Source organism: Aquarana catesbeiana, linkage group LG02 (genome assembly GCF_042186555.1).
Source record: "Aquarana catesbeiana isolate 2022-GZ linkage group LG02, ASM4218655v1, whole genome shotgun sequence".
Classification (NCBI taxonomy): Eukaryota; Metazoa; Chordata; class Amphibia; order Anura; family Ranidae; genus Aquarana; species Aquarana catesbeiana.
The window spans coordinates 382,978,801-382,994,164 of NC_133325.1; the positions used below are offsets into that span (position 1 = coordinate 382,978,801).

Genomic DNA, 15,364 nt, shown 5'->3' on the forward strand with positions numbered 1-15,364 from the left:
TTGCAGGCTGCTGTTTAAGAGGGGGGTTCCCTCATAAGGGGTGTTTTTTTCTTTAACCACTTCAATACAGGGCACTTATACACCTTCCTGCCCAGACCAATTTTCAGCTTTCAGCGCTGTTGCAGTTTGAATGACAATTGCGCGGTCATCCAACACTGTACAAAAACTAAATTTTTATCATTTTGTTCCCACAAATAGAGCTTTCTTTTGGTAGTATTTGATCACCTCTGCGGCTTTTATTTTTTGCTAAACAAATAAAATAAGACCGAAAATTTTGAAAAAAATAAAAGTTTTGCTTTTGTTTCTGTTAAAAAAAATTTGTAAATAAGTAAGTTTTCTCTTTCACTGATGGGCACTGATAAGGCGGCACTGACAGGCACTGATAAGGCGGCACCGATGAGGTGGCACCAATGAGCGGGCACTGACGATGGGCACTGATATGCGGCACTGATGGGCACTGGTAAGCGGCACTGATAGGTGGCACTGATATGCAGCACTGATGGGCACTCATGGGTGGCACTGGTGGGCATTGATGGGCACTGATAGGCGACACTGATGGGCACTGAAAGGCTGCAAAGATGGGTTCTTATGGGTGGCACTGACAGGCACTGATAGGTGGCACTGCTGGGCACTGATGGGCACTGATAGGCGGCACTGCTAGGCACTGATGGGTACTGATGGGCACTGATACGCGTCACTGATAGGCATCCCTAGTGGCACTGGCAGTGGTAGGCATTGTGAGTGGGCACTGATTGGCAGCTGCCTGGGCATTGATTGGCAGCTGCCTGGGCACAGATTAGTATTTCCCTGGGGGTCTAGGGGGCATACCTGGTGGTCCAGTGTGGATGGCTTCCCTGGTGGTCCTGAGCGGCTTCCCTGGTGGTCCTGGGCGGGATCCGATGGGGGGCTGTGCTGATAAACAATCAGCACAAACCCCCCCTGTCAGGAGAGCAGCCGATCGGCTCTCCTCTACTCGCGTCTCACCGACTCTTCCTATTTACATCGTGATCAGCCGTGATAGGACACAGCTGATCACGTGGTAAAGAGTCTCTGTCAGAGACTCTTTACATAGGTCGGTGTTGCGGGGTGTCAGAATGGGGGCGCGCAGCGGCTCAATATCCTGCAAACATCATATGACGCCCAGTCATGATATTGAAACCACATTCTGCTATATGGCGGGTGGCAAGTGGTTAAATATTTTTTATTTCAGATGGGGCTCCTATGACCCGGTTAAGGCTCCTGTGTCCTGGTTGGGGCTCTTGTTGTTAGCCTTGGGTTATTTTGCCCACCCCTCATTTTTCTTTGGCGCTGCTTTTGGACATCCCAATGGTCAAGTTTAAGGAGGCGCTGTGTCCGTCGATGAATGAAAGAGAAAATGGGATTTTTGGACCCACCGTAAAATTAATTTCTCTGAGATCATCGACGGACACAGCACCCACCCCTCTATGGAGTTTTTTGATACTTCTATTACTGCTTGCTACTAAACTGAATACCTAGAACAGGGAGGGGGTTATATACTGACTGAGGACAGCCCATGGGCGTAGCCAGGTGTATTCTTGTTCTGCCTAGTCCTACTCTTGCAGAGGTGATATAACCCAATGGTCAAGATTAAGGAGGCGCTGTGTCCATCAATGAACTCAGAGAAATGGATTTTATGGTGAGTACAAAAATCCCATTTTCCCATTAAAGAATGGGGAAAACAGACATGTTGCAAATGCAACTTGATCTGGTGAACACCCCTATATGTTCCCCATCCTGGGTAATAAAGCTTTGCATGAATGCTGCAAGGGTATGTTTTGTCAATAGAACTTCAGCACAAAAAACATGTCTAGATAAATTGTGGAGGGGATGAAACCTCATGTTAAGTTTGTATTTGCTGTTTGTATCTACATTGATGAGATTTCTCCTCGCTGCTTGCCTCAGTCACCACACAAGAAATAAATCCTCACAATGGATACACAAACATGCAACATATCCACCTTCATGATACACATTCTTATGGTTTAGTTCAATGTTTTATACCTGGCGATAATTGGAAATGGACAACGTTGCAAAATATATATATATATATCATAATATCTAGTTCCACAGAAATTTTGGAAAGTAGATTTAGAAATGCCTTCCGCAGTCCATAAAATGTTATAGAGAAAACACAGCGAAGACTAGATATTTTTAACTGCATAAGGCCGAGTTAATTGGATGTTATATGGGAAAATATATAAACTCAATATATAAACTCCCACTGATGGTGTGAAAAGAATAAAAAATTTTTTTATAATGGGTGGTAAAAAAATGGGTGGTAAAAAAATTATTGAATGAAGCTGCTATACACAAAGTGCTAGACACTTGAACATAGTGGTAAAATATATAAATACAGCGCTCACAAACAAAAACCCATAAGTGATAACAAAAACATAAAGTCCATACAAAACTATGAAGGTGCTTCACAAATAGTGTGTAAAAATGCAGGGAATGCTTCACATCTGGTGTGCGGAAAGTGCAGAGAAAATGTTGCATACAAATTTTCAGGTGTACCAAGACACCCCCACATGTGTCCCCACTCACCAAATCACAATGACACCCAGCTTTTCAGTCTGGGAGTCAGTAAAGGCTTGTAACGATATCCAAGGAATGTTGCAGGATGGCAGGTTCACTGATGAGATGATAAACGATCCTTCAACGTTAATACTCAGCCATATGAAGAACAGGTACCCAAAAGGGAAGCAAAAGGAGGGACCAAAAGTGAAGTATGCTAAGATTGAAAATTCTATCCTATGGATAGAGTCCCTCATATGGAGTGAGCTCTATTCATAGGGGCAACATGTTTTCCTAACCAACAAAATGGCCACTGTGCCGATCTGATTGGTTGAGGAAGGGGAGTGTATCTCTCTCTTTTGTGATTTAAGTTAGTCAGTTCCAATCGGAAGATAGGTCCTTTGATGACGCCCTGTGGGAGGTCGAAATGCATTGACGTGACACGCTTCCGGTTCTGACGTAATTTCCTGCCTCGTGGGAACGCTGTTAATGGTGTTTGCTGCATCCTCTGATTGTTTCAATGCCTGATTTTAACTTACTTTTGTAAGTATAACCTTTTATGCGCAATAAATTTTCAATCTTAGCATACTTCACTATTGGTCCCCCCTTTTTCTTCCCTTTTGGGTACCCGTTCTTCATATGGCTGAGTATTAACGTTGAAGGATCGTTTATCATCTCATCAGTGAACCTGCCATCCTGCAACATTCCTTGGATATCGTTACAAGCCTTTACTGACTCCCAGACTGAAAAGCTGGGTGTCATTGTGATTTGGTGAGTGGGGACACGTGTGGGGGTGTCTTGGTACACCTGAAAATGTTTCTGCAACATTTTCTCTGCACTTTCCGCACACCAGATGTGAAGCATTCCCTGCATTTTTACACACTATTTGTGAAGCACCTTCATAGTTTTGTATGGACTTTATGTTTTTGTTATCACTTATTATGGGTTTTTGTTTGTGAGCGCTGTATTTATATATTTTACCACAATGGGATATTATATAATTACAACTTTCAGTTAAACACGACAGTAAAAAATGAAACAACAGTTTTAGTACAAAATTAGTGAAAACCAGTACAAAGGAATTCTGCAGTGCAGCATTTTAAAGAGTTCCAAAAGCTGATATTATAGTAGATAGATGGCAGGGAGTTGAATCACCCGCCAGCTTTATATCTCTGATGGAGATATCTCACCACACGCATTTCCACTTTTAGCTACCTGCCATAGGGATCACAAAGGGTCTTTACTCTTCCTGACCGATTTGTTGTTAACGTGAAGTCAGCTTTGGTGCTTTAGAAGCTACATAATAGGCATCCATTTTGACACTTGAGTTGCCTTTGGAATGGTGGTTGCTAGAGAATGGCCTTGTGATTAAGTGACTTCATAGATTGGAGTCTCCAGAACTGCCCAAGGCAAATTTGTTATCAGGCTGCCGAGTGCTTGGCATGACCTTATTGAGTTATAATTATTCCCCCTGTGACTGTCTGCCAGTAATCAGATCATCTCTGCTGTATAAAGGGCATGTCAGTTTACTGTTCTGTGAACTGGCTTTTGAGTTTTATGTAGCTCCAGAGCAAAAATGGATAGTGTGCTGAAGAATGGCCACATACAACAATGCAAAATGCAGGTCAGCAACACCTGTCGCTGGGGATCAATTCAACAAACTACATGAGTTTATCATAAAAAACTTTTATATATAGTTAAATAGTTAGGTTAAAAAAGACACTAGTCCATCTAGTTTAACGAATTAAAAAAAAAATGCACACAAATAGAAAACCTCCATATATACTATCCTATACCTATAGTTGATCCAGGGGAAGGCAACCCCCCCCCCCCCCCAATAAAGCATGACCCAAGTTGCTCTAGTGGGGCAAAATGCCTTCCTGCCTTCCTCATGAGACATTCAGATATTCCCTGGATCAACTACCCCTGGTGTTCTTATCTATAATATTAGTATCCAGTTCTATTGTGTGCCTTTTAGGAATGATCCAGCTCTTTCACCACTTCAGCCTCGGAAGGTTTTGCCCCCTTAACGACCAAAGAATTTTTTGCGATATGGCACTGTGTCGCTTAAACTGATCGTGCGACGTTGTACCCAAACAAAATTGACGTCCTTTTTTCCCAAAAATAGAGCTTTTATTTGTGGCATTTGATCACCTCTGCGGCTTTTATTTTTTGCACTATAAACAAAAAAAGGCTGACAATTTTGAAAAAAAAAACATTTTTTTTTTCACTTTTTGCTATAATACATATCCAAAAAAATATAAAAAACAAATTTATTCATCATTTTAGGCCGATATATATTCTGCTACATATTTTTGATAGGTGTATATTGATTGGTTTGCACAAAAGTTATCACGTCTACAAACTGTGGGCTAGATTTAGGGACTTTTTTTGTTTTTTATTGTTTTTACTGGTAATCTGCGATTTTTAGCAGGACTGCAACATTGCTGCGGACAAATATGACCCCAAATTACTCTTTTTGGGGACCAGTCACATTATTCCATTGATCAGTGCTATAAAAATGCACTTATCAATGTAAAAAGGACACTGGCAGGGAAGGGGTTAACACTAGGGGCCGATCAAGGGGTTAAGTGTGTTCCCTCACCGTGTTCTAACAGTAGGGGGGATGGGCTTACTGAAACATGACAGAGATCACTGTTCCCGATCACCGGAAACAGCAGATCCCTGTCATTTCACTAGGCAGAATGGGGAAATGCCTTGTTTACATCTTCTCACATCTCACGTTTACATCTTGTTTTACTCTCCTCACCGCGATCGTGGGCCGCAGCAGACATCCAGTCCGCAGGCATGCTCCTGTGCCGCCACCGGTGTGCACATGCCTGCTATCCTGCTTTAACGTAAGGGCGTAGAGGTATGCCGATTTGCGCAGCGGTGCCACTCTGTCAATGTATATCGGCGTGAGCCAGTCAGCTAGTGGTTAAAAAAGACACTAGTCCATCTAGATCAACCAAGAAAAAAAGAAACCTCCATATATACCACTCAATACCCACAGTTGATCCAGAGAAAGACAAAAAGGCTCCATAAAGCATGATCCAATGCACTCCAGCGGGGTAAAAACATTACTTCCTGATCCTCCAGGGAGCAGTCGGATCAACTACCCCTGGCATTATTACCTCTAAATATTAGTATCCTGTTATATTTTGTGCATTTAGGAATGCATGCAGGCCTCTACTAAGCTGGCCAGAACCAGCTCCTGGGGGAGTCTTTTCCACATTTTCACAGCTCTTACTGTGAAGAAGCCTTTCCATATGTGAAGGTTAAATCTCTTTCCTCTCCTCCCATATGTAAAGAGTGCCTCCTTGTCCTCTCTAAAGACCTGAAAGTAAATAACTCAACATCAAGTTCACTATATAAACCACTTATGTATTTATACATGTTGATCATTTTCTCCCCTTAAGCTCCTCTACTCAAGAGAGAATAAATTCAGTTTCTCTAATCTTTCCTCATAGCTGAACTCCTCCATGCCTCTTATCAGTTTGGTTGCTCTTCTCTGCACTTTCTCCAGTTCTCCGATGGCATTTTTTTGTGAACTGGTGCCCATAACGGAATGACATTTTCCAGATGAGGTTTTACTAATGATTTGTACAAGAACAAAATTATTTCTCTAGTTGGAGTCTAAACATCTTTTAATACAAGAAAGTTATTTGCTTGCAACCCCAATTCCAAAAAAGTTAGGAAGCTGTGTAAAATCTGCATAAAAAACAGAATGCAATGATTTTCAAATCTCATAAACCCACATTTTATTCACAATAAAAAAAAAGAAAATATATCAAACTAAGAAAATGTACAATTTTAAGAAAAAAAAAAAAGGTATTTTTGAAATTGAATGCAGCAACACTTCTCAAAAAGTTGGGACAGGGCAACAAAAAGCTGGCAAAGTAAGTGGTACTAACAAGGAAAACTAGGAAGACCATTTTGCAACTAATTAGGTTAATTGGCAACAGGTCAGTAACAGGTCATGGTATCTCAGAAGTACAGATGGACAGAGGTTCACCAATCTGTGAAAGCAGCATCTAAAAAGTGTTGAACAATTTCAGAATAATGTTCTTTAACAAAAAACTGCAAAGACTTTAAGACTCCATTCACACGGGCACCGCTCCACGTTAGTGGTAAAGCGCCGCTTTACTGTCTTTTTAGCGGCGCTTTTTGGTAAAGCTTTTCAGGTGCTTTTGGGTAGCTTTTAACCCCCGCTAGCAGCCGAAGAAAGGGTTAAATGCTTCGGCAGTGGTGCCAGGGGTGGTGGAGGAGCGGTGTAAGACGTCCATACAGGCCACAGTTTGCAGGGACAGGCCACATTTTGATCCATGTATATGCACCCTGGTTGCACACAAGTCGATCTATTGACTTGTGTACAACCAGCTTGTTGGGTTTTTCCCCAAATGATAAGTGCCGGAGGCTATATCTGGCAATACCAATCATTGTGTTCTGCCAGCAGGCTCCCTGCACAGACAAGAACCTAGCCTTAGTAATCCTCTAGTTATGCTTTGCTATACAATAGTGGTTTTATGGAAAAATGACAGGTACAGTTAAGGTAAATGGTAGAATATTTTACTTGGCCGTCTTTAAAAACTCGTTTCTGAACGGATAATGGTTTTCAAAGAACATAGTGTTGGTTTCATAGTTTGCAACACTTTGCAAGCTTGCATTATTCCCCTGTAATGTACTATTTACAAGCATCATTTTGGTCTGTAAAAATAATTATTCATTTGGTTCTAGGTTCAGAATGGCTTGTGTTTTCAAACATGACAGCTCTACACTGTAGGCTAGCTCAGGACTGCCTATAATGCTGTCTGGGCAATGATGTCTGTTTTTCTCTTGCCTGAGTTTTTAAATGAAGAAAATTTGATTTTATCCTTCTCAGCTGCTGAACACAATGTGCACAAACTGTGCTTGTTATGTTTCCTTCAATTGACAGACTGTCTGAAATGTATAATTATATCATAACTTGTAATCACTCTCATAATGTAACATTTCCATGCAATTTTAAGAGAGTAGAGTAGTGAACATGAACAGTATTTTCGGTCTTACCTTATGAAAGATTGGGCAAAATAAATAGATATATGTGTACATGCATATTTTTGTTTCTTTTTTTTTTTTTTTTTACCTAAAGCTGAACTTCGGGCACAAAAACTTTAATTTAAATATTTTCTTCAATAATTTCAAAAGGATATAAATCCACTTTTTGTGCACCAAATGTCTTTACAAGCCCAGACATTAACTTATAAAAGTAGCAGTGACATCATCACTGAGCTGTGCAGAGAGCAGTGCCATGGGAGGGACCCAGCAGGCCCCACCCACTACAGCCTGCAGAAAACTGCAGGAGGGGCGGAGACAAGACCAGTACCCTGCACTAAGAGAGAGAGCAGAAATGGCTGGTCTTTATTACAGGAAGCTCCTGCACAGAGGCACAGTTTCACACTGAATTACTGCACAGATCTGGAAGAAATACACAAAGCACACCACAATTCAAGAAAGAATACACATGCATTCTGTATTTAGACAATACATGTTCAGCTTGAAGTCTTTTGTACAGTAATTGTAAGGCATTATAGCAATTTGACATATAATAGATTCTGGGATTGGAAATAATAATGAGGACTTAAAGTGCAAAATATATAGAATGTACATGTTTTGTATACCTGTGTTTTTTTGTCCTGTATCACTGGTATGCACAGTATATGGTCCCAGTTTCAGGGGTACATTACTTTTTCTTAGCTTTTTCACCTTTTCTACCTTTTTCCATCTTTAATATTGAGAGGGGTAATTGTATGGGGGTGCAGCTGTGACTGTGCCCAAAGATGGCCCATATGCAAGCGCTGTTCTCTTTTATTTACCAGATGTGTTGGTCAGATTACATTTTGAATGGTTGAGAGTTACTGGCTTAGATGACATTTTCCTGTAAATGAAATAGTCATATTTAACATAACATTTCTCTATATCTTTCTATAGGTCTGGAAGAGATCCGGAGCTTGGTTTTACAAAGCTATCCCAAAACACATTTTGCCATTAAAAATCTCAAACAAAACAGGTGAAATTCACTTAAGAAATATACAAGCTGAGCCTCAAATTCAAGAGCTAGGAACTGCTACAATTAATCGAGCATACACCTGGGCAAAAGGAAGAGGTGAGTTGGCCACCGACTGTATGCTGCTCTTGATGTCATGCCATGCTGTCATCCTAAAAACCCATTTTATCGTTTTCAGTGCTGAATAAAAAAATATAATATTAGATAAGGACAAAATATTTCTGAAGGTGATCCTCTGAACATGCGTTATGCTTTTGAATTGTTTGCCGTAGGCCAAAGCCAAAGCTGTAGTGCCATGGAATGAGGAACTATGGTAAATAATTTAATAATCAGATAACCTGCAATAACTGTACTTTATACGTGTATATATGTGTGCATTTTTGGATTATGGTACTATCAAAATGGCATAGTGCAAAGAGAAGCTATGTATAGTAATCCATGGCACTAATCACTTTCCATTAACTGTTTCCTATGTTTTACTGCATACAATGACTCTGCAGTAATTTTAAAGAAAAGCCACAGTCTGTGGTAAGATTTCAAATGAATTTGCAGAAAATGGTTCTATATACACAATTTTGTCTAAACTTCGGGCACAAAAACTTTAATTCAAATATATTCTCGAAAAACCATAAAGGATACAAATCCACCAGTAAAAGATTAGTATTTGGCTCAGAAAAAGGCTCAATGAAAGTTGGATTTGAGTTGTAGTCTTTAGTGTTCAAGTTAATGAGGACTGCTCTGTTTATAGGCTCCTAATACTATTATTGATTTCACCAAATTACCAATTTCTCATAGATGAGCAATTATAATACCAGGCGATGCAGCACTGATATTTTTGTATGTATTATGCTGCCAAGTATGAAATAACAGTACAACTTGGTAGGCATTATACGGTGCCTATTTTTTAACTTATCAGTGCTTCACTGTTGTTCTAACCAGTTCTAGAAAAACCCAGCATTTGTAAGTATGGGGCACTTGTGAAAATCCCTCTACATCCAACAATGCAATGCTTGGTGTCTGGGCAACAAATTATCATGCTTAAGTGATGGCACATGGTGGCATTCGGGTTAGTGGAGTGGCACATTGGGGCCTCTGTGGAGCATATACATCAAACATGAACTAATATCTTGATAACTGTGACAGCACTGGGGCTTTGGCTTGTGAATAGGGCAGCAGGGACTTGGGGGGTGGGGGTGGGGGGAAGCATGTACAAGTGAAAGAAGCAGTCTATCAAGTGATAGTTTTAATTTAAAAAAGTTTAAAGTAAATCTTTTATTTCCCTTTATTTTTTATTGTTTACAGAATTGCCTTTTTTTTGTAGACTTTGGTTATGTTCATCTATTATCTAAGCCTTATTGTCATTTTACATATTCAGCAGATAAATAGAAGCGTTTCCCCTTTGTTTGGTATATAGCAGTTTTCCAGAGGGACCTCTTATTTTATTTGCATCTGGCATACATTTGTTGTAAATTACATTATTAAAACAAACCACTTCTATAGTTGTAAAGTAGACGTTTGTACTGAAAAGCAATCAAAGTTCTAAGGTTTCTTGTGGTTTCAAGTCTTGCTGCTCATTAAATAAAATCTCTTATATTTGGTTACTGAATTGTTTTTTTGTAGATGTTGTCACTAGGTGGAGCATCTTTACTATGTAGGAAACGACACCCATATATACATATGCAGTTTCTCATTGTGCTTATACATGTGGCTAGGTGCATTCATCCTTTTCCATAACTGATATATGGGCTTCAGACAATTAATGGGCACTGAGAGTTACCATAAAGAATAGGTTCTAGAATTTTAAAAACCTTTCAAGGGGAATTTTTGACTTTGACTCTTTGACAGTACAACCAAAGCTGTATGCAGTTTGGAATCAATGGCTCTACAATATTAGGCAGGATTTGCACTATACACCATCGGTTCTAGATGCGCTCTGGCCATTGGTTTGCATCTTGAAAACAGGAATAGTTCTCTTATTTTTGGCATATATGGTAGAATGATACACGTGAATGCATTCTGTTTTAAGAAGGCTTTACTGTGCTGCATTCAGTGATTTTAAAATAGGTTTTCCAAAACTGGATTGCCAGGGGTGTGAATCTAAAATTTGTTAGCAGTGTGGTCTAAAAAAAATTAGCAGTCTGTTTATCCTTTTTTTATTTTTATTTTTTTTTGCTGATGTAGGTACAGAATTTGTTGTGTATTAAGAAGAAAGTATATTTCAATTTGAATTGTGATTGAAGGATTTTGCACAAAAATGCAGTGTTGTAAATATTGACTACAGTTAAACAAAAAGTCCAGATATGCCATTCTAGTTAATTGTAAGTTAACACAGAACATCGTATTATTTAAGGTGCCCTGAGACATGTTCAGTGAACATTTATGAAAAAGCACTCACCCTCCGTGTTTTATTTCAGTTCAGCCTCCTGCTGCAGATACATGGTTCGTTTATTCTCAACAGGCTTTCCAAACTGCTAGGTTGAAAATTTGCCATTATAAATATAACACTAAATGTTTAAGCCATAAAGTATATGGTCTGGAGCTGAGTGAAACTAGGAGGACCAGCATAAGTGGGGCCTGCAGAAGAGGTGGAGCATTAGTGGGTGATTTAGAATGATGCAGTCTGCTTAGTAGATTGAAGAGTTCAAGGCAGAGAGTGTGTCCTGTAGTGGGTAGAGGGGAGGGGGGATCCTGTCACAGCTCAGTTTGAGCTCATCACAGCATCAGACAGTTTTATTCTTTGTTCCTGGACTTCACCTGTAGGAAGAACAAAAGGTGGGTGACTTGGACAACATCATACCTCCCAACTTTTGAACTTCAGAATGAGGGACACTTGAAGGATTAAGTGACCTGTGGCGCGTGTAGCAAAATGTGGGCCAAACTCTTAGCAGTGGGAAGGGCTTAAGGTTGTAGTGTGTGCTGTGTACAAACTGCAGGGTTGAAGTTTGCACTATGTACAGAGTGTAGGGTTGAGGAGTGTGCTGTATACCAATTGTAGGGTTGATGGGTGTGCTACGTGAGTGCAGCATTGAGGGGTGTGCTACGTACAGAGTGCAGGGTTGAGAGGTGCGATATGTACTGAGTGTAGGGTTGAGGGGTTCGCTTTGTATGCAGTGCAGGTTTGAGAGGTGTGTTATGTACTGAGTGCAGGGTTAAGATGTGCGCTACGTACAGAGTGCAGGGTTGAGAGGTGAGCTACGTACTGAGTGCAGGGATGAGAGGTGTGTTATATACTGAGTGCAGGGTTGAGGGGTGCGCTATGTACTGAGTGCAGGGTTGAGGGGTGCGCTATGTACTGAGTGCAGGGTTGAGAGGTGTGCTACGTACTGGGTGCAGGGCTGAGGGGTGCGCTATGTACAAAGTGCAGGTTTGAGAGGTGTATTACCTACTGTGTGCAAGGAGTGCAAGGTTGAGGGGTGCGCTACGTAGTGAGTGCAGGGAACCGGAGAGAGCATGGAGGGGGAGTGGGACCGGAGGAGGACAGGAGGGTGGGACCAGAGGAGCGCAAGGAGGGTGAGCGGAGGACGACGGGGGGGGGGACCGGAGGGCCACACAGAAAGGGACCGGAGGAGAACAGGGGGGAGACCGGAGGAGCGCATGGAGAAACACAGAGGGGAGCTGGAGAAGGATACAGGGGACACTCAGGAACAATCGGCGTGGCGGCGGGGGAAGTTATAATCACCGATCTATGTATAAGGGTGCAGCGCCAAAAAAGAATTTAAAAAAAATCACCAACAATAATGGATTGTAGTAGGTTGGTGAAAAAGTCCCAGCACCAGCAGTGTAAAAGAGGGATTGAATACACTCATCACCACCAGTGTGTAGAGGCAATCCTGCTTACCGGAGGAAGTTGACTCTCAAATTATAAAGAGTCAGGGAACGCATGTTATATAAGATGAACATCCGTAACTGCATGACTCCAGCTCCTGTCATCTGTAGAAGACACGATCTCAGCCCAAGAAGCACTTTCTCCGGGTAAGTGGATGTTTATATGAATATACAATGGCCGTTTTTCCTCGAAAAAATGTAGGGGCACCACAATGGTTTAATATTGCTTAAAAAACACTATTTTATTTTTAAAAATATATAATACACTCACATTTCCGTAAATGGATAATAAACAAGGAATATCATAAAAGGTCCATAGATCATCAGAGGCATAGCAGGCAAGCACGAGCACGTCCTAATATATTAAAATAGCCGTAAATGACACACCGGAAGTGGTCAGTCCGCTCCTGAACCGGAAGTGACACACAGGAAGTGGTCAGTCCGCTCTCAAACCTGAAGTGGCCCACCGGAAGTGGTCAATCCGCTCTCATGCGATTCACCATGCGCTCCAAGGACCAGAAGTAATTAAAAAAATGATCCCTCTGCTCTCAGAGCCCATGGAGAGTGTGTTAATAGAAAAATTACTATAAAACAAGGAGGGAAGTTCTCTCCTTATTACATACAGCATTGCAGAGATTATGTTAAGCTGTCCTTTGGATCAAAAAAATCATTGCATAAGACTCCACTAACCCAAATTTGGAAAGGCACGCAAGGTAAACACGCCATCTAGTGGACATAATGTATAATTGACCCAAAAAAACTATACAAATACATTTAAGGTTCATAAAGAGTACATATCTTCTTTTTTTTTTTTTTTTTTTTTTTTAACAATGTTCAGTATGTTAACGGAAAGATAATATAAATGGTCATTTAACCATTGTTAATAAAACAGTTTACATCCCATTCTATATTCATTCCGAATGGTAAGTAATTCTTAAGGTGGTATATCCAGCGGGTCTCTATTCTCGAGATTTCCCGTCGGATATTACTACCATGTGGGGAGACTCTATCAATCCCCAAAATCAGTGTCCCCTTTGGGTTCTTTGCATGACAAAGCGCATAATGCTTGGACACACTGTGTTTAGGAACACACGCGCCGTATATTGCCTAAATGTTCATAGACCCTAATTTGCATAGTTCTGATTGTCCGGCCCACATTTTGTAGGCCGCATGAGCACTGTAAGAGATGGACAATTTTTTTTGACGAGCAGGTAATGAATGATTTGATGTCATATGTTCTGAAAGTTACCACAGAGCGAAAATTCTCTCTCTTAGGGTATTAATGCTGCATACAGCACATTTTCTACAGGAGAAAAAAACGTTAAGATTTTGAAAGAACGAGATTTTCCTAGGGTTGTCCACAACATTAGGGGCCACATATAGCTAAAGGTTGTACCCCTCGGTTTATAACCTGAGGTTTATCTCCTAATTTAGGGCTATCAATTTTAAGGACCTTCCAATGACGGGCAATTATTTGTTTAGTATCTCGGTGTTGATTGGAGTAGGTAGTGATAAAGGAGAAACCGATTTGATTCAAATCCTTCTCAATTCTGGGTTTATCCTCTAACAGCTGTGCCCTATCCAGACTGGCAATCTCAGAAATAACGCTAACCAGCTCATTAGGATTATAGCCTCCATCAATGAATTTGACACGCAGCGTGGATGCCTGTTGACGATAGTCATTCAGGATGGTGCAGTTCCGCCGTACTCTAAGGAACTGGCTCTTAGGGACAGTGCGGAGCAGACTGGCCACTTACGGTGTGTCACTTACGGTTCGGGAGCGGACTGACCACTTCTGGTGTGTCATTTCTGGCTATTTTATTATATTAGGACGTGCTTGTGTTTGCCTGCTACGCCTCTGATGACGCAATATGAATGAGAAACATGTAAGGCAGTACCGGACGATGTAAGCAGGCCATAATCTATGGACCTTTTATGATATTCCTTGTCTATTCCTTGTCTATTATCCATTTACGGAAATGGTAGTGTACTATATATTTTTTTAAATAAAATAGTGTTTTTTTTAAGCAATATTACACTATTGTGGTGCCCTTACATTTTTTGAGGAAAAACGGCCATTGTATATTCATATATACATCCACATATATACATCCACTTACCTGGAGAAAGTGCTTCTTGGGCTGGGATCGTGTCTTCTACAGATGACAGGAGCTGGAATGATGCAGTTACGGATGTTCATCTTTATATCCCATGCGTTCCCTGACTCTTTATAATTTGAGTCAACTTCCTCTGGTAAGCAGGATTGCCTCTACACAAGTGTATTCAATCCCTCTTTTACACTGCTGGTGCTGGGACTTTTTCACCAACCTACTATCCATCATTGTTGGTGATTTTTGGATAGGACTGTTCACAACGGAGTTTATATTGCATTTCTTTATTGGTGCTGTACCCTTATACATATATCCACTTTTAGTGGTTCTACGATCATAACCTTTTGTGCTGGCTGCGGTGGTCATTCTTATTTTTATTTGTTCTAGCTTTTAGCCAGAGCGCAGATATTGTAGTTTTTATAATCATCGATCTCCCTGTGTGATTCTCCTCCTCTCCCCTCCACAGCTTTCAGCTGCTTTATTGAAAGCCACACAGAGAGATCGATAATAATAACTTCCCCGCCACCACACCGATTGTTCCTGAGTGTCCAGTTATCGGATTAGGCATCGGAAGCATTTGCACGAGTATAAGCACTCCTGCAAAATCCTCGGTGTCGGGACCGATACTAGCATCGGTATCGGGACACCCCTACTAACAACCCATGACTGCATTGGGGGGCGGGGGGAGCAGTGGTCTTCTGTAAGCAATCCTCACTTGGTGTTGTGTGCAGGAGCACATATTGGACCCATTGAGGATACTATACTGAGTGGAGCCCAGTGCTGGAACTTGTTCCAGCACTGGGCTCTGGGACTTCAGCTCAGATCCGCGGGACCTCGGGACTGACTC

General features: G+C 41.1%; 1 protein-coding gene across 6 annotated transcripts in view; it reads left to right on the forward strand.

Annotated features, from left to right (window-relative positions):
* Positions 1–15,364, forward strand: part of RPH3AL (rabphilin 3A like (without C2 domains)) — a 290,823-nt gene that overhangs the window by 163,905 nt on the left and 111,554 nt on the right. For all 6 annotated transcript variants that reach the window (XM_073615154.1, XM_073615153.1, XM_073615156.1 and 3 more), the window contains one exon: positions 8,506–8,680. In XM_073615154.1, coding sequence (XP_073471255.1) covers positions 8,506–8,680 — 175 coding nt within the window. The remainder of the gene's footprint in view (positions 1–8,505; positions 8,681–15,364) is intronic.